This window comes from Entelurus aequoreus, linkage group LG06 (assembly GCF_033978785.1).
Source record: "Entelurus aequoreus isolate RoL-2023_Sb linkage group LG06, RoL_Eaeq_v1.1, whole genome shotgun sequence".
Classification (NCBI taxonomy): Eukaryota; Metazoa; Chordata; class Actinopteri; order Syngnathiformes; family Syngnathidae; genus Entelurus; species Entelurus aequoreus.
The window spans coordinates 46,802,096-46,827,285 of record NC_084736.1 but is presented as its reverse complement, the minus strand read 5'-3'; the positions used below and the strand labels follow the sequence as shown (position 1 = coordinate 46,827,285).

The window sequence follows — 25,190 nt, the reverse complement described above, 5'->3', positions numbered from 1 at the left end:
ATCAATCAAACGGCATGAAGAAGGAAACGCTTTAAGAAGAGAAAAAAATAGTGACTCGCTTGAAGTGACTTGGGTGGGGGAGAGATATGACGGACGTGACAGGAAAAGTAAAGGAGGGTGGAGGGAGTGAGACTTCCCTTTTAAAGGCCGGGCTTTAAAAGTATTTTCTTGAAGAATCATCAGCAAGCCATGCAGATGTTGACCATTTGAACATATGCCAGGACCACTTCTTACAAAGGTAAGAGAAGGAAGATAATCAAATATATGCAGAATTCCTCCATTTAGGTAAATACCCAACAATAAGTTGTATGAAATCATTCTGTATTTCAGAAAAATCTTTATTATTGACATATCTGCAAAACAGTGAAAAGTTGTATATTTGTGTTGAACAATCAATTTTTTTGTTTCAAAAAGTCTGCCTTTAAAGAGGTGTGGTGCATGTTGGTCTACAGGGGAGCAGTAATCTTAATGTAATTATGGTTTAATATAGCTATAATTTTATCAAATGTATTTAAAATCAACAAAGTCCTGCCAATTCAACAATGTTGAACTTATTACATTAATACCTATCAGTGTCGATTAAATTGTGCTTCGCTGGCGTTTTTAAATTACGTATTTGTGCAGGTGTACTACCTTTTGATGATTTATTCGTTAATGAGGGTAAAGTGACAATCATCCAAGGAATGATCATGTGTGAATAGCCCGAGGACAGGAAGGGATCTCCTCATCAGCCAACCACATCACATACTCCTACATCTTGATACCTGAGTGCGTTATGAAAATGACAAGGCAGCAGATTTCTAATTGATTCTGCAGGAACTGCAATCCCTCATGGCCAACTCCAACTCCAACCTGAGGACTCAAAACAATGAGAAGGACGGCGAGGTGACCGTGCAGACAACCCGAACCACAAGCCTGCGCAAGGCTAAGGCCCACTTCCTGAAGGGGGTCTCATACTTCGCTGGAGACATGCCACTGTTTGCCAAATGGATGGAAAGTAAGTTTACGCTAATCGTTAACAGTAAAGAAAAAAAATAGGGATGATTATTCATTTGATTATAAACATTTTACAGTTTTTTCCAATTGCTTGCACACTACATTTTAAGTGTTCACACAGTTAAGCAAAACCACTGTGCAAATTTGCCTAACATTAGGCATAGACTCTGCTTCACAGTTGTTTGCTAAATATTCTACACAATGCTTTACACACACCTTCCCATCTTGCACATGTGATGTGGATGAGATACTCGGGCCTGATCCAGTTAGACAGGCAGGTGATGATTAGAATCACTAACTGAGGCTTTTGAGTATGTGCTTTCATAGAGTTGCTGTTGCATAAGTCTGCACATGTAGCACATGTTTTCATGGAAAAAATCCAGAGGCAAACCACCAGCAGAAAACAAACAATGAAACTCAGCAGCCGATATTGACAGCAAAAAGTCGTTCTCGCAACTGTTGGAGATTAATTCAAACCATAACCAAGTATGCATCACTATAGCTCTTGTCTCAAAGTACCGTATTTTTCGAAGTATAAGTCGCACTGGAATATAAGGTAAATGCATAATAAAGAAGGAAAAAAACATATATAAGTCGCACTGGAGTATAAGTCGCATTTTTTGGGAAAATGTATTTGATAAAACCCAACACCAAGAATAGACATTTGAAAGGCAATTTAAAATAAATAAAGAATAGTTAACAACAGGCTGAATAAGTGTACGTTATATGAGGCATAAATAACCAACTGAGAACGTGCCTGGTATGTTAAAGGCCTACTGAAACCCACTTCTACCGACCACGCAGTCTGATAGTTTATATATCAATGATGAAATCTTAACATTGAAACACATGCCAATACGGCCGGGTTAACTTATAAAGTGCAATTTTAAAATTCCCGCCACACTTCCGGTTGAAAAACTCATTTGGATATGATTTATGGGCGTGACGTCACAAAATCCACGGAAGTGGTTGGACCCCATCGAACCCGATACAGAAACCTCTTGTTTTCTTCGACAAAATTCCACAGTATTCTGGACATCTGTGTTGGTGAATCTTTTGCAATTTGTTTAATGAACAATGGAGGCTGCAAAGAAGAACGTTGTAGGTGGGATCGATCGGTGTATTAGCGGCTAAGTACAATACTTACAGCAACACAACAAGGACTACTTACTACGCCTAGCCGACGCTTGCCGCCAAACCCACGGATGAAGTCCTTCGTCGCGCTGTTGATCGCTGGAAAGCAGGTGAGCACGGCTGTTGATGGGAAGATGAGGGCTGGCTGGCGTAGGTGGAGCGCTAATGTTTTTAGCATAGTTCTGTGAGGTCCGGTTGCTAAGTTGCTAAATTAGCCTTAGCGTCGTTAGCAACAGCATTGTTAAGCCTTACCAGGCTGAGAATTTTTAACCGTGTAGTTACATGTACATGGTTTAATAGTATTGTTGATCTTCTGTCTATCCTTCCAGTCAGGGGTTTATTTCTTTTGTTTCTATCTTCGTTTGAGAACGATGCTATCACGTTAGCTCAGTTGCTAAGTGTGTCACCGATGTATTGTCGTGGAGATAAAAGTCACTTTAAATGTCCATTTCGCGTTCTCGACTCTCATTTTCAAGAGGATATAGTATCCGAGGTGGTTTAAAATACAAATCCGTGATCCACAATAGAAAAAGGAGAGAGTGTGGAATCCAATGAGCCAGCTTGTACCTAAGTTACGGTCAGAGCGAAAAAAGATACGTCCATCACTGCCTCTCCAGTCCTTCACTGTAACGTTCCTCATCTACGAATCTTTCATCCTCGCTCAAATTAATGGGGTAATCGTCGCTTTGTCGCTCCGAATCTCTCGCTCCATTGTAAACAACGGGGAATTGTGAGGAATACTAGCTCCTGTGACGTCACGCTACTACCGGTACAGGCAAGGCTTTTTTTATCAGCGAGCAAAAGTTGCGAACTTTATCGTCGATTTTCTCTACTAAATCCTTTCAGCAAAAATATGGCAATATCGCGAAATGATCAAGTATGACACACAGAATGGATCTGCTATTCCCGTTTAAATAAAAAAAATTCATTTCAGTAGGCCTTTAATGTAACATATTATGGTAAGAGTCATTCAAATAACTATAACATATAGAACATGCTATACGTTTACCAAACAATCTGTCACTCCTAATCGCTAAATCCCATGAAATCTTATACATCTAGTCTCTTACGTGAATGAGCTAAATAATATTATTTGATATTTTACGGCAATGTGTTAATAATTTCACACACAAGTCGCTCCTGAGTATAAGTCGCACCCCCGGCCAAACTATGAAAAAAACTGCGACTTATAGTCCGAAAAATACGGTACACACTTTTCCAAACACCACATTCAATTTTCTTAATCCCTAAATTATTTGCAAAAGGACACACTTCGGTCATTCATCAAAATAAAGCAAACATTTGTAAAAATGCAGTTTTATTTTTATCTCACTCACACAGACTTCAAATGATATTATTGTAGACACCCTACAACTATCTCTAGGGGTCCCCACACCCCACTATATGTCTATATTTAGTTAGCATTTTCTTTGGCCCACCTCGTTATGTTATTCATTTTCTCTGTTCACAGTAACAAAAACAAACAAACAAACAAAAAAACAATGACTTGTGTGTTGTTTGGTAACAGTTGGTAATGGTTATGTGCAGTAACATTTTTCATGAACTCAACTCACCTTAATGTGTGTTCCTAAATTTATTAGATGATAGAAGAAGAGAGCAGTTATAATTTTTTGGTTTACACAGTAAACAACTAGAGATGTCCGATAATATCGGACTGCGGATATTATCGGTCGATAAATGCTTTAAAATGTAATATCGGAAATTATCGGTGTCGGTTTCAAAAAGTAAAATCTATGACTTTTTAAAACGCCGCTGTACGGAGTGGTACACAGACGTAGGGAGAAGTACAGAGCAGCTGCATCTCCCAGTCATACTTGCCGATTTTCCCAGGCGACTCCCGAATTTCAGTGTCCCTCCCGAAAATCTCCCGGGGCAACCATTCTCACGAATTTCTCCCAGACAACAATATTGGAGGCATGCCTTAAAGGCATTGCCTTTGCGTGCCGGCCCAATCACATAATATCTACGGCTTTTGACACACACAAGTGAATGCAATCATACTTGGTCAACAGCCATACAGGTCACACTGAGGGTGGCCGTATAAACAACTTTAACGATGTGAACCCACACCAAACAAGAATGACAAACACATTTCGGGAGAACATCCGCACCGTAACACAACATAAACACAACAGAACACATACCCAGAACCCCTTGCAGCACTAACTCTTCCGGGACGCTACAATATACAATTTACTCTGTCCTCTTGTCGTGGGGCAGACTGACTCGTACATGCACATGGCTGTTGCCATTTCTACTACAAAGTAGCGTATAGTTTTAACTTAAATCTGTCTGTAGACTACATATGGAAGTGCTAAAAACAACAACATGACTGACGGGGTGGAGACGCAGTCGAAGGGGGCTCGGCCTGGGGGACGGCTTCTGTAAAGAAGACCGCCCACAAAACGGCGCGTTCGGAAAAGGCGGTCAAAAAGCAATTTGAAGATGGTCTGTAAAACATAATGCAACATTTTGACTAAAGAACCGTCATTACTTGTTATGTAGACCACAGGGAAGTGTTTTAAACGTACAAAAAAAAAACATAACATGACCCCTTTAATAAACACAAACTGGATCATATTAGTACGTTGACTTCTTTGCTTGGTCCATTCCATAATTTAATTCCACATACTGATATGGTAAAGGTTTTAAGTGTTGTACATACATACAAATGTTTTAAGCCTAATTGTTTTCCCTAAGGTTATTTTGTCATTTTCTTTATTTTTGTTACGTGCGGTGGAGAAGGAGACGGCACTGAGACAGGGACGTCGCTTAGCCTTAGGCGTGTTTATGAAAATAATAGAATGACGTGTGCAAGTAATCCAAATACGTGTGGTGTGACTATGTGAAGCGATTATATGTCGAGTGTTACCGGGAGGTGTTGAAAGTGCGTGTTGAGGAAGGTGCGGAAGTCCAGAAGGAGCAAGGCAGGTTCGGAGGTCCGTGGGCAAGCAAGGGCAGGAGCGAGGCGTCAGAGTCCGTGTCCAGGCAAGAGGTCGAGATCCCGGAAGGCAGCAAGAAGACAGGAGGGAGGGTGACGACAGAGGACACAAGACGATGAGCCCGGAGGGGAAACACAGAGAGCAATGAAGCACATAGGCGAGGAGAGCTAAAGACGTGTAGGGCTTACTGTATGAGACAAGTAAGTTAAAGTTAAAGTTAAAGTACCAATGATTGTCACACACACACTAGGTGTGGTGAAATTTCTTCTCTGCATTTGACCCATCACCCTTGTTCACCCCCTGGGAGGTGAGGGGAGCAGTGGGCAGCAGCTGTGCCCGGGTATAATTTTTGGTGATTTAACCCCCAATTCCAACCATTGATGCTGAGTGCCAAGCAGGGAGGTAATGGGTCCCATTTTTATAGTCTTTGGTATGACTCTGCCGGGGTTGTGTCCTGCTGGCCCCACTATGGACTGGACTTTCGCTGATATGTTGGATCCACTATGGACTGGACTTTTACAATATTATGTCAGACCCACTCGACATCCATTGCTTTCGGTCTCCCCTAGAGGGGGGGGGGGGGGTTACCAACATATGCGGTCCTCTCCAAGGTTTCTCATAGTCATTCACATCGACGTCCCACTGGGGTGAGTTTTTCCTTGCCCTTATGTGGGCTCTGTACCAAATATGTCGTTGGGCTTCTGCAGCCCTTTGAGATACTTGTGATTTAGGGCTATATAAATAAATATTGATTGATTGATTTGAACTCACGACCTACCGATCTCAGGGCGGACACTCTAACCACTAGACCACTGAGCAGGTGAGCAAGTAGCTACGTTCTGGCACTGGAACGCAGGGTCCGCTGGCTTATGAAGGGCGTGGAGCTCTCATCAGCGGCAGGTGTGTTTATTGCTGATTGTGTGAGGAGCAGGAGAGGAACTCCCGTGGGCGTGTCCAGAGGCGCGCTCAGAGGAGCAGGCTGTGTGGCGGCAGGAGCTTGAGCCGTAACAATTTTAGTCATGCATTCATGTCATAAATTGTACTTTCGTATACCACTTTGCTTTAAATGTGCTACGTAGATACAATTTGAACATTCATTTGTTTTACCACCTAATTTAAGTCCTTGTGGTAAACGTTTTATGTACAGTTTGCTGGGGCCAGTTCCTTTCAAAACGTTGATACTGTAAAATAATTTTTTTTCCTTCTTTATTGTCTTCTCAGAACAGTTTTTCTTGCTCCAATTACTGGATTGGGTTCTGCGCGGAGCTGCCCAGGTTATGTTTGTCAACAATCCCCTGAGTGGCCTCATTATTTTCGCCGGCCTCATACTGCAGAACTACTGGTGGGCACTCAACGGCTTTGTGGGGACTCTCTTCGCCACCGTCTCGGCCCTCATTCTGCGACAGAGCAGGTTGGAGCGTAAATGTTCTCTCCTAAGATGAACACTTTTAAGTAACTGTACATCTTTACCTAATAATCATGCGTTATACATTCCTGTAGGGGTGCCATAGCTGCAGGACTGTATGGATACAATGGAATCTTGGTGGGCTTGTTGATGGCTGTCTTCTCCAATGCAGGAAACTGGTACTGGTGGCTCCTGCTGCCCAACGTCTTCATGTCCATGATGTGGTAAGGGAGAGAAAAACACTGAAAGGGAAGAGTTTTGACACCACCCCGGGGATGTCAAACTCGTTTTCATTGAGGGCCACGCCGCAGTTATGGCTGCCATCAGATGGCCGCTTGTAACAGCAAATTATGTATGAATTTGCCTCTGGTTTTCATTATTAATTATATGAATTCTTTTAAGTAAACTGTCGATTTTACAGTAAACATTTTACATTTAGAAGATGTTACTGTAAAATATAGTGTTTTTAAATTTTTAAAAACATTTTACGGTAAAATCAGTACCACTGGGGTTTTTTTGGTAGCTTCGGTGCCAGAATGTTTGTGTTAAATCGACATTGGTTTTTACAATATTATATTGTGAATGGAAAAGCACTACAAGTTATTTTTTTATTCTGGCAACTTAGCTGCCGGTTTTTCTCCTGTAAAAACAAATGTACAGTCTTTCCATTTACAGTAATACACCATTAAAAACAACAACCGTATATTTTACAGTCAAAAACTGGCAACATAATTTTAACGCAAAAAACAATAGTAGTTTTTTCCAAATTACACAATTTATATTTATATTTATTTACACAATTTACACAATTTATATGCTGTAACGAACAATGTAAAATGTATTGTAATTTTTATGAATTTGATGGGTAGTTTGCTGTAAAGTTAAGTATTTTTCTCTATTTTTATTTAGACAAAAACATGTTTGGAAAGTATGATAATATACTGTAATATTTGTTGCAATATTGGATACTATTAAAATTTAAAAGGTATGCAATTTCAAGCACTATAAACAAAGATTTATCCTAAAATGTGATGAATGCAATTTTTTTTTTCATGAATAATCACGCATTCCATAGTAAAAAGAAAACATTTTGCACGCCCCCCTTATCTGCCGCGACTCTCTAATTTGTCTTTAAAATCGTTTTAAGTACACCGCTGCATAAGATTATATACTTATTAATAGGGATGTCCGATAATGGCTTTTTGCCGATATCCGATATTCCGATATTGTCCAACTCTTTAATTACCGATACCGATATCAACCGATACCGATACTGATATATACAGTTGTGCAATTAACACATTATTATGCCTAATTTGGACAACCAGGTATGGTGAAGATAAGGTCCTTTTTTTTTTAATTAATAAATAAAATAAGATAAATAAATTAAAAACATTTTGTTGAATAAAAAAGAAAGTAAAACAATATAAAATCAGTTACATAGAAACTAGTAATTAATGAAAATTAGTAAAATTAACTGTTAAATGTTAGTACTATTAGTGGACCAGCAGCACGCACAATCATGTGTGCCTACGGACTGTATCCCTTGCAGACTGTATTGATATATATTGATATATAATGTAGGAACCACAATATTAATAACAGAAGGAAACAACCCTTTTGTGTGAATGAGTGTAAATGGGGGAGGGAGGTTTTTTGGGTTGGTGCACTAATTGTAAGTGTATCTTGTGTTTTTTATGTTGATTTAATAAAAAAAATAAAAATTAAAAAATTTTTTTTTTAAAAATGATACAGATAATAAAAAACCGATACCGATAATTTCCGATATTACATTTTAAAGCATTTATCGGCCGATAATATCGGCCGGCCGATATTATCGGACATCTCTACTTATTAACATTAAAGAAAACAACAAAATAAGAAATATACATCAACTTACAACAAATAGTAACTTTTTTGACCTACAAAATAAAAATAAAATAATTTGTACTGACTTTTTTTTTTTTTAACCAAAATAAGGAAGTCTAGACTTCTTTCCAGAAGAGTATAGAAGCTATAGATCAGGGATTCTCATTACGTCGATCGCGAGCTACCGGTCGATCGCGGAGGGTGTGTCAGTCGATCGCCAGCCAGGCATTAAAAAAATAGTCCTAAAAATTAGCGATCATAAATCTTCACTATGACGTCACTTTCGTCACTTGATTGACATTCACGGCACCCGAGGGTCTTCTGAGATGACGCTGGCTGCTGCCAGCTCATTATTAAGAAAAAATTACCGACAGGAAGGCGAGAAACATTTTTTATTTCAACAGACTCTGGCGCCGTACCTGTCGTCAAAACTCCAAAGACCGACTGCACAGTTGCACAATAAAACCTCTGCTTCATCCTGCCTGCGCTAAAAAAATAAGAGTCTCAGAAAGCTGGCGTGCACAAGCTAGCAAGCTACGGAGTTTGACGCCAATGTATTTCTTGTAAAGTGTATACAAAGGAGTACGGAAGCTGGACAAATAAGATGCCAAAAACCAACCACTTTCATGTGGTGTTGGACAGAAAGGAGGACTTTTTTTCTCCTCCATTTGAAAATGCGGACGTTATCAGCACCACTGTTTGATTCCTATCAATGCAAGTCATCAGAATCAGGTATTACACCAACTTATATTCTTGTCTTCATGAAAGAAGGGAATCTATATGTGTTAAACATGCTTGTATTATCTTAAAACACCTTTAACTTGTTAACAATATTAACTATATGTGTTAAACATGCTTGCATTATCTTTAAACACCTTTAACTTGTTAACAATATTAACTATATGTGTTAAACATGCTTGCATTATCTTTAAACACCTTCAACTTGTTAACAATATTAACTATATGTGTTAAACATGCTTGTATTATCTTTAAACACCTTTAACCTATTAACAATATTAACTATATGTGTTAAACATGCTTGTATTATCATTAAACACCTTTAACTTGTTAACAATATTAACTTTGTGTTAAACATGCTTGTATTATCTTTAAACATCTTTAACTTGTTAACAATATTAACTATATGTGTTAAACATGCTTGTATTATCTTTAAACATCTTTAACTTGTTAACAATATTAACTATATGTATTAAACATTCTTGTATCATCATTAAACACCTTTAATTTATTAACAATATTAACTATATGTGTTAAACATGCTTTTATTATCTTTAAACACCTTTAACTTGTTAACAATATTAACTGTATGTATTAAACATTCTTGTATTATCATTAAACACCTTTAATTTATTAACAATATTAACTATATTTGATAAACATGCTTGCATTATCATTAAACACCTTTAACTTGCTAACAAAAACATATTTCATAAATAAGTAAATATAAATTATATATATGAATGAGGTAGATCCCCGCGACTTGATCAATTGAAAATAAGCTCGCCTGCAGAAAAAGTGTGAGCACCCCTGCTATAGATGTAAAGCCCAGGTGTATCCAGATGTGTATTGACTATAGTACATTTGCATTTTTTGTCTTTTAGCCCCATTCTGTCCAGTGCCTTGGCATCCATTAACAGTCGCTGGGATCTCCCCGTGTTCACGCTTCCCTTCAACATCTTAGTGTGCCTCCACATGGTGGCCACGGGTCACTACAACCACCACTTCCCCCAAGTCCTCATCCAACCCCGCTCTGAGCTGCCCAACATCACCTGGACGGACATTGACGTGGCGAAGGTTGGTGTTCATTTTGAAATGGTGTACGGTCTTGTGGTTGTGTGGTAGGGCGAGCTGCTCTTGTGAACCTTTTCCGGGACGTGTCCTCAGCTCTTCATGTCCGTGCCTGTGGGAATAGGCCAGGTCTACGGCTGCGACAACCCCTGGACAGGAGGCCTCTTCATCATCTCGCTCTTCATCTCTTCCCCCATAACATGCGCTCACGCTGTGCTAGGTTCTACCATCGGCATGGTTTCAGGTGGGTTAGGTCTTCTTAATGTTTCCTCATTGTGCAACATTTTCCAGTTAGGGACGGCATGGCGAAGTTGGTAGAGTGGCCGTGCCAGCAATCGGAGGGTTGCTGGTTACTGGGGTTCAATCCACACCTTCTACCATCCTAGTCACGTCCGTTGTGTCCTTGGGCAAGACACTTCCCCCTTGCTCCTGATGTCTGCTGGTTAGCACCTTGCATGGCAGCTCCCGCCATCAGTGTGTGAATGTGTGTGTGAATGGGTGAATGTGGAAATACTGTCAAAGCGATTTGAGTACCTTGAAGGTAGAAAAGCGCTATACAAGTATAACCCATTTATCATTTACAAACCACAATTATGTTTATCCGTACGAACCTTGTCTCAGTGTACGAACGTTTCATCCATCCATTGTATGTCTGGCAGCGCAGCCATTTTGTGCCCAGCAGCACATCCATTGTGGGCGGGCTGATTTTAATTCAGCCAGCACAGCACTGCCGTTGTTAGCCTGATGTCAGGTTGAGCTTTTTTTGGCTCTCGTAAATCGGCATGAAATAAATCCTCATACCGTATTTTTCGGCCCATTGGGCGCACCCACTATACATAGTATCACTTGACTATAAAATTGTTATAAGTACACGTCTGTATAACATTGAATCTTTATTAACATTAAAGAAAAAATAAACAAATACAGATCAACTTACAGTACAACAAAGAATAACTTTATTAATGTGATAGAAAGGGCTTCAGGATCCTGCCAGTCAGGGTTCAGGGTCAGCTGCGCTGATAACAGGTGAATCGTGAGGGCGCAAACTCTCTCAGGCAGCTTCCGGTTTAAATTGCGGCGTGAGTGGAGCGCGTGGGACACCAAAACTTCTGAGCTTCGACTCACATCCAGCTATCTTTGATGCAAATTAAAGCATGTTGTGGTGGACTAGGGGAGAGGTCGATGAACAACAGACACTGGCCAAGGATTGTTTTACTGTGCACCATTTTAACTTGTCACTGTTTTGTATCCCACTATTTTAATTGTTGTATTAATTAAACATCAAACATAACTTAGTCACAAGGCACTTCTTAGTTAAAGGCAATCATTTTTAACAGCAGCTCTGAATTAAAACCAGTACTAGTATGAAAGACTTACATAGAATAAAAACACACACTGCAGAATAAAACCAAACCTTAAAATAACAGCACCGGATAATCATTTAAACTATTGCACAAACCCAGAAATTTAATTAAAGTGCCAAGTAACTAAGTAACTAACTAACTATTAAATTAACCTAAAATATGACTTATTTTATATTTGTGGAAAATATTGGGCACAATGTGTTGTCAAGCTAAGAGATGCGATGCAAGTGTAAGCCACTGTGACACTATTGTATTTTTTTAAATGTTTTTATTTTATTTTTTATAAAGGGCTGTGATGATAATGTAAATGAGGGATTTGTTGATATTATTATTTTTTGTTTGACTACTTTTGGATTGTTTTGTGTCATGTTTGTGTGTCCTCTCAATTGCTCTGTTGATTGCTATTCTGAATGTTGCTGGGCCGGGTTTGGTTTTGGAATTGGAATTGTATTATTATTGTATTATTTTGTTGGACTGATTAATAATAAAAAAATACAAATACAAAAAAAGGGATAGTAAAACGTTTGATGTTCAATAAATACAATACTTAAAATAGTGGGATAAAAAACAGTGTAAAGTGCATCAATTTCCCAAAATAAAAAATAAAAAAGTATGATTTTTTAAATTATAAAAGTGTTTTGACCAAGTTGAACCATTTAAAACTTTTAAAAAATAAACTGAAACTCAATGAATATTAGTAAATTCGATTTGATCAGCAACAATAAGCACAACATATAAAAACACTTTAACCTACAAAATAAAACAATTTGTGCTGATTCTTTTTCAAATCAAAACGAGGAAGTCAGGATTAATGGCTACAATGAGCACGTTTGGTAGTCATATTGCACCATGCCCCCTAGTATTTGAGAAGAATTGCGTCAGTAGAACATTTGTTCAGTTCAGTTCCGTTCAGTTTATTTATTTATATAGCACATTTAAAAACAACCCCAGTTGGCCAAAGTGCTGTACAGACATAAGAAAAGGGGCACATGGTGTCACATTTACATTGCAACACGGAAGGATGAATAAAATACAGTAGTAAAATATACCTTGAAAGAAGTGCAGAATATATCACCTAAAATACGAAAATGTAATAAATGAATAAAAAAGGATAAAACAAGAAATAAAAACAACCAAGATATCCTGTCTAACTGGATTTGAATGCCAGGGAGTAAAAATATGTTTTTAGCCTAAATTTAAATTGGCTCAGAGACTGGGAGGACCTAATAGATCAGGGGTGTCAAACGTACGGCCCGCGGGTTGGATCAGGCCCACAAACAGGTTTTATCCGGCCCGCAGGGTTTGAGTTTGCTAAGAATAAAAATGAGCCAACATTTTTGAATGAAAGAAACTGCTGTTCTAAATGTGTCCACTAGATAACACAATAGCAATTATTTGTATCTTTGTAGATGATGATACATATGTGAAAAAAATTAACAACATGAATTTAGTACATCAGTTGAGGAAAATGAGCAAATTACATAAATAACATCCTGTAATTTGATTTTGATATTATTTTTTTATCTTCATAGATTGAAAATTAACACCAAGGAGCTGGCTGATGAACATTATCACATTATTTATTCAGAAAGTATAAATAAAGACAAATAAAGATAGAATATTATTAACCGCAACATGTAAGTGTAAAAAAAACCATTATAATTTGTACATTTGCAGAATGTGCTTGTTCTATTTTTAAACAAAGAAAACAATCTGAAGTTGTCTTTATTTTTAAGTTATCGTGCTGTGATTTTACCAGCCCGGCCCACTTGGGAGTAGATTTTTCTCCATGCGGCCCCCGATCTAAAATGAGTTTGACACCCCTGTAAGAGATAGTGGAAGGTTGTTCCACAGTCTGGGCCCTGCCACTGAAAAGGCTCTATCTCCTCTTGCCTACTTTTTAGGACAGCAAGCAGGAGCTGGTCTGAAGACCTCAGGGTCATGCTGAGACAATAATTAATAATTCATACAACCAGTTGTGACTAAGTTGTCCCGATTTGCATATTCGTTGTGCAGGACTGGCTTTGGCGGCTCCATTCAGCGACATTTATTTTGGCCTGTGGGGATACAACTGCGTGCTGGCGTGCATCGCCATCGGCGGAATGTTCTATGCTCTCACGTGGCAGGTGCACTTGCTTGCTATTACCTGTGGTGAGTAAGCATTTTCTTTTGACACATGCAAATGTTATGAATTTAAGTACAAATCACTCTCCTGCTGCCCTGCAGGGTTCTTCTGTGCATACCTGGGCTCCGCCATCGCCAACATCATGTCTGCGGTACATTTTACGAAGCATATTTTGTTACTGTAACCCCGCTGACAACAAAGAGGTGCTAAGGCTCCTATTTGTGTTCCTAGTTTGGTCTGCCCGCCTGCACCTGGCCCTTCTGTCTCTCCGCACTCACGTTCCTCCTCATCACCACGGAGTGCAACAAGATCTTCAAGCTGCCGCTGGCCAAGGTTGCCTACCCCGAGAAAAATCTCGGCTTCTTCTGGAAAATGAAGAAAAAAGAGAAGGCGGAGAAGCTCGAGGAGGAAAGGAAAAACCAAGAGGAGCAGATTCTCGACGAGAAAGAGCGGCTGAGGCTCGCGCTTGAAAACATGGAAGAAGGCCGGACGTCACAAGTGGATGCTGGCCAAGCAAAGAGCGAGCAAAGGGACACAACTACCTGAAGAACGTCTCACAAATTGTGTTTGAAATGAATATTTTGCCTGTATATTACAGGGGTGTTAATATTTTGTTGTCTCCATCAACATTAATGGCCTCAGATCCCCCATCCTTTGACAAAATATCATAGAACTGAAAATGCTTTATTGTTAGTAACTCAAGTTAACAGTTTTATGAACTCATCTAGTATTGTTGTAAACCAGATGTTGTATTAAAATATGTGGCATTGAATGCTACAAACATGTTTTTCTAACAAAATAAAGTGATTAGTGCACAATAACTGCTGTATTTTTTTCCCAATCTTTGAACCCTGTGGTTTATATCATTTGAATTTGAATTTATAAATGGAAAACCCCGTGAGATGCAGCATCTCGTTTTCTAGGGAGACCAAATACATTTAAAGTTAACACAAAACAATACAACACAGGCCAAGTTACACAACAAACCATTGCAATCATTAAGATACCTCTCAGATCACACAACTCTCTCAGAATTTACCATATTTACAATAGAATGACATATGAATGAATGCCATGACCCGGGTAACGGATCATGGCATTCATTCAACAATACTATTAAACCATGGACCTGTAAATACACGGTTAATGCTTTCCAGCTAACTTAGCAACGGGACCTCACTGAGCTATGCTAAAAACATTATCTCTCCACCTACGCCAGCCCTCATCTGCTCATCAACACCCGTGCTCACCTGCGTTCCAGCGATCAACGGAGCGACGATCATAGATGCGGTCGGCGGCCCGGAGATGGAGGAAGTCAAGGTGAGGTCGGCGGCTAGCGCGTCTGCTATCCATCTCAAAGTCCTCCTGGTTGTGTTGCTGTAGTCCTCAGGTAATACACCGATCCCACCTACAGCTTTCTTCTTTGCAGTCTTCATTGTTCATTAAACAAATTGCAAAAAATTCACCAACACAAATGTCCAGAATACTGTGGAATTTTGAGATGAAAACAGAGCTTTTTGTATTGGATCCAATGGGTCCGAATACTTCCGTTTCAACGATTGACGTCACGTGCATACGTCATCATACAAAGACGTTTTCAACCGGAAGTTTAGCAGGAAATTTAAAATTGCACTTTATAAGTTAACCCGGCCATATTGGCATGTGTTGCAATGTTAAGATTTCATCATTGATATATAAACTATCAGACTGCGTGGTCGGTAGTAGTGGTTTTCAGTAGGCCTTTAAAGTCGTCAGTGAGGCTACAGATTGAGCCAGATAATTGGGGAACGTGGCCATTACTGAGAGCAGTCGGCCAGAGAGAGTCATTGTTGTAGCAGCAATATTATATTACGGCTGCTAAAGCATCGGTTATATTCAGAACATTGACAATGTGTGAGGAATTCCAATTTTTTGAGGTAGCGATTAGACATTGCTTTGGTCTATACGGGAGTACCAATACGTTAGATGCAATAACACCCGGGACGGGGACAAAGTCTATCGTATTACCGTTGCGATGCACGTCTTCATCAATCAATCAATCAATCAATGTTTATTTATATAGCCCTAAATCACAAGTGTCTCAAAGGGCTGTACAAGCCACAACGACATCCTCGGTACAGAGCCCACGTGTTATATCAGTAAGAACAACTGTCGATTATAGTCTGGAGTGCCACACCCAGAATGTGAATATTAAAATGGTCCGTGATAACTATACTATCTGCATGTGTCACTTGGTCAGCAACAACCTCGGGAAATTTGCTGATAAAGTCTGAATAAGGCCCATGAAGGGGATAGATCACAGCCAAGTGTAGCGGTACCAGAGTAACAGACCTCATAACAGCCCTTTGAGACACTTGTGATTTAGGGCTATATAAATAAACATTGATTGATTGATTGATTGATAATAAGAGCCTCAAACTAATTATATTTATTGCAAACCGCAAAACCAGTGAAGTTGGCACGTTGTGTAACTCGTAAATAAAAACAGAATACAATGATTGGCAAATCCTTTTCAACCTATATTCAATTGAATAGACTGCAAAGACAAGATATTTAACGTTCGAACTGTAAAACGTTATTTTTTTCAAATATTAGCTCATTTGGAATTTGATGTCTGCAACATGTTTCAAAAAGCTGGCACAAGTGGCAAAAAAGATTGAGAAAGTTGAGGAATGCTCATCAAACACTTATTTGGAACATCCCACAGGTGAACTGGCTAATTGGGAAAAGGTGGGTGCCATGATTGGGTATAAAAGCAGCTTCCATGAAGAGCTCAGTCATTCACAAACAAGGATGGGGCGAGGGTCACCACTTTGTGAACAAATGTGTGAGCAAATTGTCGAACAGTTTAAGAACAACATTTCTCAACGAGATATTGCAAGGAATTTAGGGATTACACCATCTACGGTCTGTAATCTCATCAAAAGTTTCAGAGAATCTGGGAAAATCACTGCACATGACACTGAATGGCCGTGACCTTGATCCCTCAAGCGGTACTGTATCAAAAAGTGACATAAGAGTGTAAAGGATATCACCACATGGGCTCAGGAACACTTCAGAAAACCACTGTCAGTAACTACAGTTTGTCGTTACATCTGTAAGTGCAAGTTAAAACTCTACTGCAGGGGTCCTCAAGTACAAATATTGAAGGTCCACAAATGTTATTTTGAAACAGGCTGGGTCCGTTTATTATCGGTCAAACTTATATAGTAGCAGGAGGCAGGGGCGCTGAAAAGGGGGGGTAAAGGAGACGGATTCTAGGGGCCCATGATGGAGGGGGGCCCAGAGAGGCCCCTAGTGATGATGAAATTATAATACAGGGGGCCCTGTAAAGATTCTTTTCATGGGGCCCAAAATCCCTAGCGGCGACCCTGGCAGGAGGTAGGTAGTAGTTTAACATTTTCTTAAAATGAACAAAAATAAAATAAATATCCAATAAAATACATTAAAGATTTTCTTTGAAACAAAATTAAATAAGAACTGAAATAAAATAAATATTTCAGTACGTCTGGTAGCTGTGGCATCAGAGAGTGGGATTTGGTTTATTTTAGCTGTCATTTCCTCCTTTTCTTTGGCTTCTAACAAGGTACCCATCACTGCAGTCAAGCATTATTTAATTATTTCTGCACCAGAGAATGGCTTCTTGTGTTTACCCAAAACCCATGCCACTCTGAGTGAGCACTCTGTTGCTATTTGTTGTTGTGTCATAGATTTAACAAAAATCTTGCTTGATGTTTCATATGACTTTTTCAGCCTCGTGATTTCTTTTTTTCTTAGCTCCGAATCATGAGGAAATGTCTCTTCAAATTCGCGGTGCTCTTTCAGATAGTGACGTTTCAGATTTTCACTTTTCACCAGAGCAACAGTACTGTTGCATATTAGACACATTGGTTTGGTACTTGCAGTAGGTAGGATGAAAACATATTGCTCTGTCCATTCTTCCTTGAAACGTCGGTTTTCCCTGTCCACCTTTCTTCTACCAGCCTGAGCCAACTTGGAGCATGCCATTGTGATTTGATTCACATTCAGTGACTGACGAGTGAACAGTTAGCGAAGTAGCGATACGAGACAACTGTATGCCTGCAGCGAAAGGTTCCATGCATGTGGCATGAGCGCTGTATCACCCAGGTGGTAACAGCCTATCAGCGCGTCGTTGTGATAGAGATGACAACCCATACTCTGATTGGCTGATTCCGCAGCCAATCAGAGTGGCGTTCTCTCTCTCAGAGAGAGAGAGACGGAGTGAGTGAGACACGGAGAAGTGTAAACAAACGTGGAGATATTTGACTAAAACAACAAAGAACGTTGACTTGCGCTAGCGATAATTCAAAGAAAAATACAATTATTATACTTTTTTATAATAATTATAATTATATAAAAAAAAAAAACATTTTTTTTTTTTGTTGTTTTACTATAATTCGTGCTGGGTCCGGACGGACACAGTTAACTGTATTGTGGAGCCTTTTTTTTCTTGCACTGTTGCCTGTCATTGAGTCAAAGTGATCTGATGCTGATGTATCAGCGTAACCTTTTCCATTCATTTGCATTGTTGAAATGTTTGTAAAAATTATGCAACCGAAAAAGGCCAGCGATAACAAACAGATCACCTGAAGCCGATGTGTTGATGTAAAAGCGGCCATCCAAGACCAGGCCATGTGATGAGGGGTTACGTGACATGACGATGTGGAATAATGCAAACAATCACCATGTTCCTGCAAACTTGAATTGTGACCTCATTTCTTTATTGCAAGTCTAATGTGTTCTAAAAAAAATTTGTTAATATCAGTGAGTACAAGTTGATAGCCAGCTTGTTTTGCAAGGACTATATTTGTGTAAGCTTTCGACGAAAAAAATAAAATAAAATACATGTTATGCAAACAACGGGGCCAATTCCAAAAGGTAATTCCTCCATGTTTCACTCCCAGACACACAACAACACTTCCTCATTCTCCGCCGACACGGTGTGTTCACAGTCCATGGAAAAAATGAACATTCTGACACACTAACATACACATTAACACCGGCAGCTGGCTACAGTATAAATGGATATACACAGTTTATTTTTGCGCACTATTGAGTAGTGATGCATTGGAAATTTGCTATGATTAGTAGAACAGAAAACATGCTCATTGGCCTTTTTAGATCATGAAAGAAGTCAAACAAAAGCAGAAGAAGTTAAAGACAATCACAATTATCACCTCTCAGATCCTTTGCCAAGTGATTAACCTAACAATTCATAACATTAACATTCCTACCTGTATTACGGGGCGGCGTGGCGAAGTTGGTAGAGTGGCCATGCCAGCAATCGGAGGGTTGCTGGTTACTGGGGTTCAATCCCCACCTTCTACCATCCTAGTCACGTCCGTTGTGTCCTTGGGCAAGACACTTCACCCTTGCTCCTGATGGCTGCTGGTTAGTGCCTTGCATGGCAGCTCCCGCCATCAGTGGGTGAATGTGGAAATACTGTCAAAGCGCTTTGAGTACCTTGAAGGTAGAAAAGTGCTACACAAGTATAACCCATTTATCATTTAAAGTAGTTACTTTGCTGAAAGGTACAGTACAGGCCAAAAGTTTGGACACACCTTCTCATTCAATGTGTTTTCTTTATTTTCATGACTATTTACATTGTAGATTGTCACTGAAGGCATCAAAACTATGAAAAAAAGGTGAAATAACTGAAAACTTGTTTTATATTCTAGTCTCTTCAAAATAGCCACCCTTTACTCTGATTACTGCTTTGCACACTCTTGGCATTCTCTCGATGAGCTTCAAGAGGTAGTCACCTGAAATGGTTTTCACTCCACAGGTGTGCTTGAAGCTCATCGAGAGAATACCAAGAGTGAGCAAAGCAGTAATGAAAACATGTATGAAATAACTGAAAACATGTTTTCAGTTATTTCACCTTTTTTTGTTAAGTACATAACTCCACATGTGTTCATTCATAGTTTTGATGCCTTCAGTGACAATCTACAATGTAAATAGTCATGAAAAAAAAAATGAAAAAAAAAGGCATTGAATGAGAAGGTGTGTCCAAACTTTTGGCCTGTACTGTATTTCAAAAAGTTGATTGGAAATTGTTATTTGTGACGTAATCCTGCAAACAATTAAACAGTAAATCGCAAAAATACCTCCATGATTTCCCTGCTTGGCACTCAGCATAAAGGGTTGGAATTGGGGGTTAAATCACCAAACAATTATTCCTGGGCGCAGCGCCGCTGCTGCCCACTGCTCCCCTCACCTCCCAGGGGGTGATCAAGGGATGGGTCAAATGCAGAGGACACATTTCACCACACCTAGTGTGTGTGTGACAATCATTGGTACTTTAACTTAACTTTAACTTTACACATACAAACTGTAGCACACAAAAAAGCACATTTAATTAAAAAAAAACGTTATTATGGTCTTACCTTTACTTATAAATGAAGTCCATGAGCCTCTGTTGTGCTGGATTAATGCACCCCTGCCGTAGAATGCACCCCCTGACGGGAGTGTTATATCAACTAAAGCCCACACTTAAACTTTCCACGTGCAAGATTGAATCTATTTAAAAAAGTTATTTAATAACAAGCCAAAAAGTGCAAAAACAATAATGTTCGTGTTGGAGGAGTTGTGAATGAATGAAATATGAAATCTGTGCTGCAGTCTGCAGGTGTACCTAATCTTGTGGCCCTGCAGTTATTCACAACTCCTCCAACACGAACATGATTGTTTTTACACTTTTTGGCTTCTTATTAAATAACTTTTTTAAATAGATTCAATCTTACACGTGGAAAGTTTAAGTGTGGGCTTTAGTTGAAATAACACTCCCGTCAGGGGGTGCATTCTACGGCGGGGGTGCATTCTCTACCACCAGGAGGCGGGATTACTGCGAGCCTCAGCCAGTGCGTCTTCGCAGCCGTTTTATGATTGCTCAGCACAAGAAATACTTACACACATACAGTTGTTGACAAAATACACTGTACATTATATACCTCAGCTAACTAAACTATGGAAATGTATAAAATAGTTCATATAGCAATACGGTCTCACTGCACAGCAGGCCAGCAGTTAGCCGAGTCCGCAATCCATGTTGAGGCACAACACAGTGACGTGCCTCAACTGGCTGCTGATCACAGCAAGTCTCAGTATTTGAACTGCAATTGTGAAAATTCAGCGATTTTGAATAAAAATAATCTAAAACTGGTGAAGTTAAATAACTTTATAGTATAATCACTGGATACATACCTGTATAACAATTTAATTAATTTTTTTTCTTTTTACATTTTTTTCTTTCCATGATGGCACGTGAGGCCCCACCTCACCTGCCTCCACTGACTGCACGTCACTGGGTTACATACACGTGTAAAGAACATAATGTCATGGCTGTTTTGAGTTTCCGATAATTTCTACAACTCTTATTTTTTTGTGATAGAGTGATTGGAGCACATACATGTTGGTCACAAAAAACATTCATGAAGTTTGGTTCTTTTATGAATTTATTATGGGTCTACTGAAAATGTGAGCAAATGTGCTGGGTCAAAAGTATACATACAGCAATGTTAATATTTGGTTACATGTCCCTTGGCAAGTTTCACTGCAATAAGGCACTTTTGGTAGCCATCCACAAGCTTATGGCAAATTTCTGGTTGAATTTTTGACCACTCCTCTTGACAAAATTGGTGCAGTTCAGCTAAATTTGTTGGTTTTTTGACATGGACTTGTTTCTTCAGCATTGTCCACACGTTTAAGTCAGGACTTTGGGAAGGCTATTCTAAAACCTTAATTCTAGCCTGATTTAGCCATTCCTTTACCACTTTTGATGTGTGTTTGGGGTCATTGTCCTGTTGGAACACCTTGAACTACGCCCAAGACCCAACCTCCGGGCTGATGATTTTAAGTTGTCCTGAAAAATTTGGAGGTAATTCTCCTTTTTCATTGTTCCATTTACTCTCTGTAAAGCACCAGTTCCATTGGCAGCAAAACTGTCCCAGAGCATAATACTACCACCACCATGCTTGACAGTAGGGATGGTGTTCCTGGGATTAAAGGCCTCACCTTTTCTCCTCTAAACATATTGCTGGGTATTGTGGCCAAACAACTCAATTTTTGTTTCATCTGACATCACATGGACAAACATAGGACCTTCTGGAGGAAAGTTCTGTGGTCAGATGGTGTGGTCAGATTCAACACTTCCTGTTGAATGGAGTTTGTGTCCGTCTGTTTCAACTTGACACTGTCGAGTTTATCGATCACTTTGTGCAAAAGAAAGCACACCCTTTATGTTTAATGTGAATACTGTACCTCATTTGTTTTAACAGTAATGTATTTTAGATTGGGGAATGACGTTTCATAATGGGGTAAAGACACCAATGTCTGTTGTTCACATGTTAGCATTTAAGCTAGCGCCACTTAGTCCGTCCATATAAGTAAGTAAGTAAGTAAGTAAATTGTATTTATAAAGCGCTTTTCACAGATAAAATCACAAAGCGCTGTACAAAACATAGGTGAAGTAAAACAACAATTCAATTTAAGACAACCCGATTGTAGCTGAGATAGGCTCCAGCGCCCCCCGCAATCCCGAAGGGAATAAGCGGTAGAAAATGGATGGATGGATGGACAACATGGGCAACATCATAAAAAGGATACAAACTGGATTAAAAATGATAGTTGAAATGTGCATCAACTAAAAGCTTTACTAAAAAGAGAAGTTTTCACATGTTTCTTAAAAGTTTCAACACAGTCAAGATCACGGGGGAACTGGTGCAAATTGTTCCAGAGTCTGGGAGCTACAGCCTGGAATGCCAGGTCTCCACAGGTTTTAAAACAAGTTTTGGGGATTTTTAGAAGACCCTGGCCTGAAGACCGGAGGCTGCGCCCTGAAGAGTAGGGGCATAACAAGTCAGTGATGTACTGAGGGGCCCCACCATGCAACACACGGAATGTCAGGACTACAATTTTAAACTCAATGCGGAATTTAACTGGATGCCAATGAAGACTGGATAAAACGGGGGTGATATGGGCTGTTCTGGGTGCACCGGTCTAAAGTCTGGCAGCCGCATTTTGTACAGTCTGAAGTCTCTTTAGCGTTGACTTGTTGAAGAGAGTGAAGAGAGAATTGCAATACTCAATGCGAGACGAAATGAACGTGTGAATGATCATTTTCAGATCCAATTTTGACAGTAAATTTCTCACTTTAGAAATATTTCTGAGATGACAAACCATCTCAGCGCAGCTTCTAAAACCAATGAAAAGTGTGAATGCTCTTGAAGTACACACCTGGTGATTTATCAACGCTGGAAAACTTACAGACATCATTTTCAATTTTTTTTTTTTTACTTCAATTCGTTAATTGACTTATTAAATATCAGCCCAGATCTAAATAGTACATTGTAGCGGTTGATTTAAGGACATAATTCACCACACCTGTTTACTTGACTTTGTCCTCATTATTCACTGCCATTGTTCTATTGTGCACATAACAGTGTTGTTCTTGTTTACATTCATATATGCAATTAAGAGTGAGTAATTCAGTGCGGCCCCTATAAGTGGCCGTCAGGAGATTCTCCCAAAGGTGGGGGTTTGTTGTCCCCGCCATTTTTCGAGGGTATGTGACATAAGCGTTCATTAATTCTAGTTCTGGAGGAATAAACGGAGCACACGTTTTTGTGTGTCAAACGATACTTCAGGTTGTCTTGCTTTCACGCTACAAGCGCAACAACATGCCATTTTAGAGATATCACACCACGCTGTTTAGTGCAAGGTATTTGGATCTTAGTAGGTCAGGCCCATCGTGTTGATGAGTCATAGTACAGTTTTTAAATGTAGGTCAGCCTTATCAAGATGCCCACAGTTTTCACAAGACGTGTAGAGCTAAAACGTGTGCCGGCTCAATTAGAAATGTGATATTCAAGGTACAGTAGGGCATAATAATCACAATTATTTTTGATTGATATTGTAATCACATTTAATTAAAAGAGTATTCATTCATTTGCAAAGATTGGTGCTTATCGTACTACCAAAACTTAAATTCAAATGTAGTTAAAAAAAAACTGATAGGTTGTACGGTTTACCAGTATTAGTAAAGTACCGCGATACTAAAGAATCTTATTCAGGACTATACCGCTTCTAAAAAGTGCCGGTCTGCCACAATATTTTTTGGCATCACAACATCTTCTTTCGTTTCTTTAAACCTATATTATGTTTATAAACTCAGGAAATATGTCCCTGGACACATGAGGACTTTGAATATGACCAATGTATGATCCTGTAACTTCGTGGTATCGGATTGATACCCAAATGTGTGGTATCATCCAAAACTAATGTAAAGCATCAAACAACAGAAGGATAAGGGATTATTAAATTTTAACAGAAGTGTAGATAGAACACGTTAAAAGAGAAAGTAAGCAGATGTTAACAGTAAATGAACAAGTAGATTAATAATTCATTTTTTACCACTTGTCCCTCATATTGTTGACAAAATAATAGAATGATAAATGACAAAATATGTTACTGCATATGTCAGCAGATTAATTACACGCCTTTGATTGCTTACTTATTTCTAAAAGACAAGTTGTCTATTATGTTCACTATTTTATTTAAGGACAACATTGCAATAATAATGTGTTTAATGTACCGTAATACTTTTTGTTAAAATAAAGCCAATAATGCCATTTTTTATGGTCCCCTTTTATTGAGAAAAGTACCGAAAAGTATCTAAATAATGTTGGTACCGGTACCAAAATATTGGTATCGGTACAACACTAACAGATATACATTAGTAACAAGTAAACCACAAAAAGTCAAAATATTTAAAGCTGCGAGCGGCGTTGAACGAGCCCTCGTTCCACCTGAGGCCCATATGACCCGCCATCGAAACCTTCAGGAAGTTCAGAGCATGTGTAAGGAAATAACGACAGTTAGAATTGTTGTACATTTTTGGGTAGCAGATTGTAGTTTGCTTTGTGCATCATTTTAGCTGTTTGCAAGTTCACTATGTCGTGGAATTTCAGTATTTTCGATTCCATGAATAAAGGGTTTGAATGTTCTAGATGTATCGCAGGAATAGTTAACAGTTAACTCTGTATTGTGGAGCCTTTTTTTTCTTGCACTGTTGCCCCGCCTTCCGCCCGAATGCAGCTGAGATAGGCTCCAGCACCCCCCGCGACCCCGAACGGGACAAGCGGTAGAAAATGGATGGATGTTGCCTGTCATTAAAAAAAAAAAGAACAAAGCCAAATCTGCTGAGTCAAAGTGATCTGATGCTGATGTATCAGCGTAACCTTTTCCATTCATTTGCATTGTTGAAATGTTTGTAAAAATTATGCAACCAAAAAAGGCCAGCGATAACAAACGGATCACCTAAATCGTGACGCCGATGTGTTGCTATAAAAGCGGCCATCTAAGACCAGGCCATGTGATGAGGGATCACGTGACTTCACTTGTTACATCAACGTGGCTTCATAGTAAGAGAGTGCGGGTACTAGACTGGCCTGCTTGTAGTCCAGACCTGTCTCCCATTGAAAATGTGTGGCGCATTATGAAGCCTA

General features: G+C 39.3%; 1 protein-coding gene across 2 annotated transcripts; it reads left to right on the top strand.

The window, feature by feature from the left end:
* Positions 1 to 175: 175 nt before the first annotated feature.
* slc14a2 (solute carrier family 14 member 2) lies at positions 176 to 14,486 on the top strand. Of its 2 annotated transcripts, XM_062049555.1 has the most exons (9): positions 176 to 238; positions 817 to 997; positions 6,315 to 6,504; positions 6,594 to 6,722; positions 9,990 to 10,182; positions 10,273 to 10,420; positions 13,557 to 13,691; positions 13,767 to 13,816; positions 13,897 to 14,486. In XM_062049555.1, the coding sequence occupies exons 1-9, from the start codon at positions 215 to 217 to the stop codon at positions 14,209 to 14,211; spliced, it is 1,365 nt and encodes a 454-aa protein (XP_061905539.1). In that variant the 5' UTR covers positions 176 to 214; the 3' UTR covers positions 14,212 to 14,486. The 2 variants fall into 2 exon arrangements, with proteins under 2 accessions (XP_061905539.1, XP_061905541.1); XM_062049557.1 differs by lacking the exons at positions 176 to 238; positions 817 to 997 and adding an exon at positions 6,008 to 6,097.
* The last annotated feature ends 10,704 nt before the right edge of the window (positions 14,487 to 25,190 follow it).

Coding starts and splice junctions, on each gene's coding strand:
- slc14a2 (XM_062049555.1), top strand. CDS start 215: ATGCCAGGACCACTTCTTACAAAG. Junction 239..816: donor CAGGACCACTTCTTACAAAG/GTAAGAGAAGGA, acceptor TTGATTCTGCAG/GAACTGCAATCCCTCATGGC. Junction 6,723..9,989: donor GTCTTCATGTCCATGATGTG/GTAAGGGAGAGA, acceptor TTTGTCTTTTAG/CCCCATTCTGTCCAGTGCCT.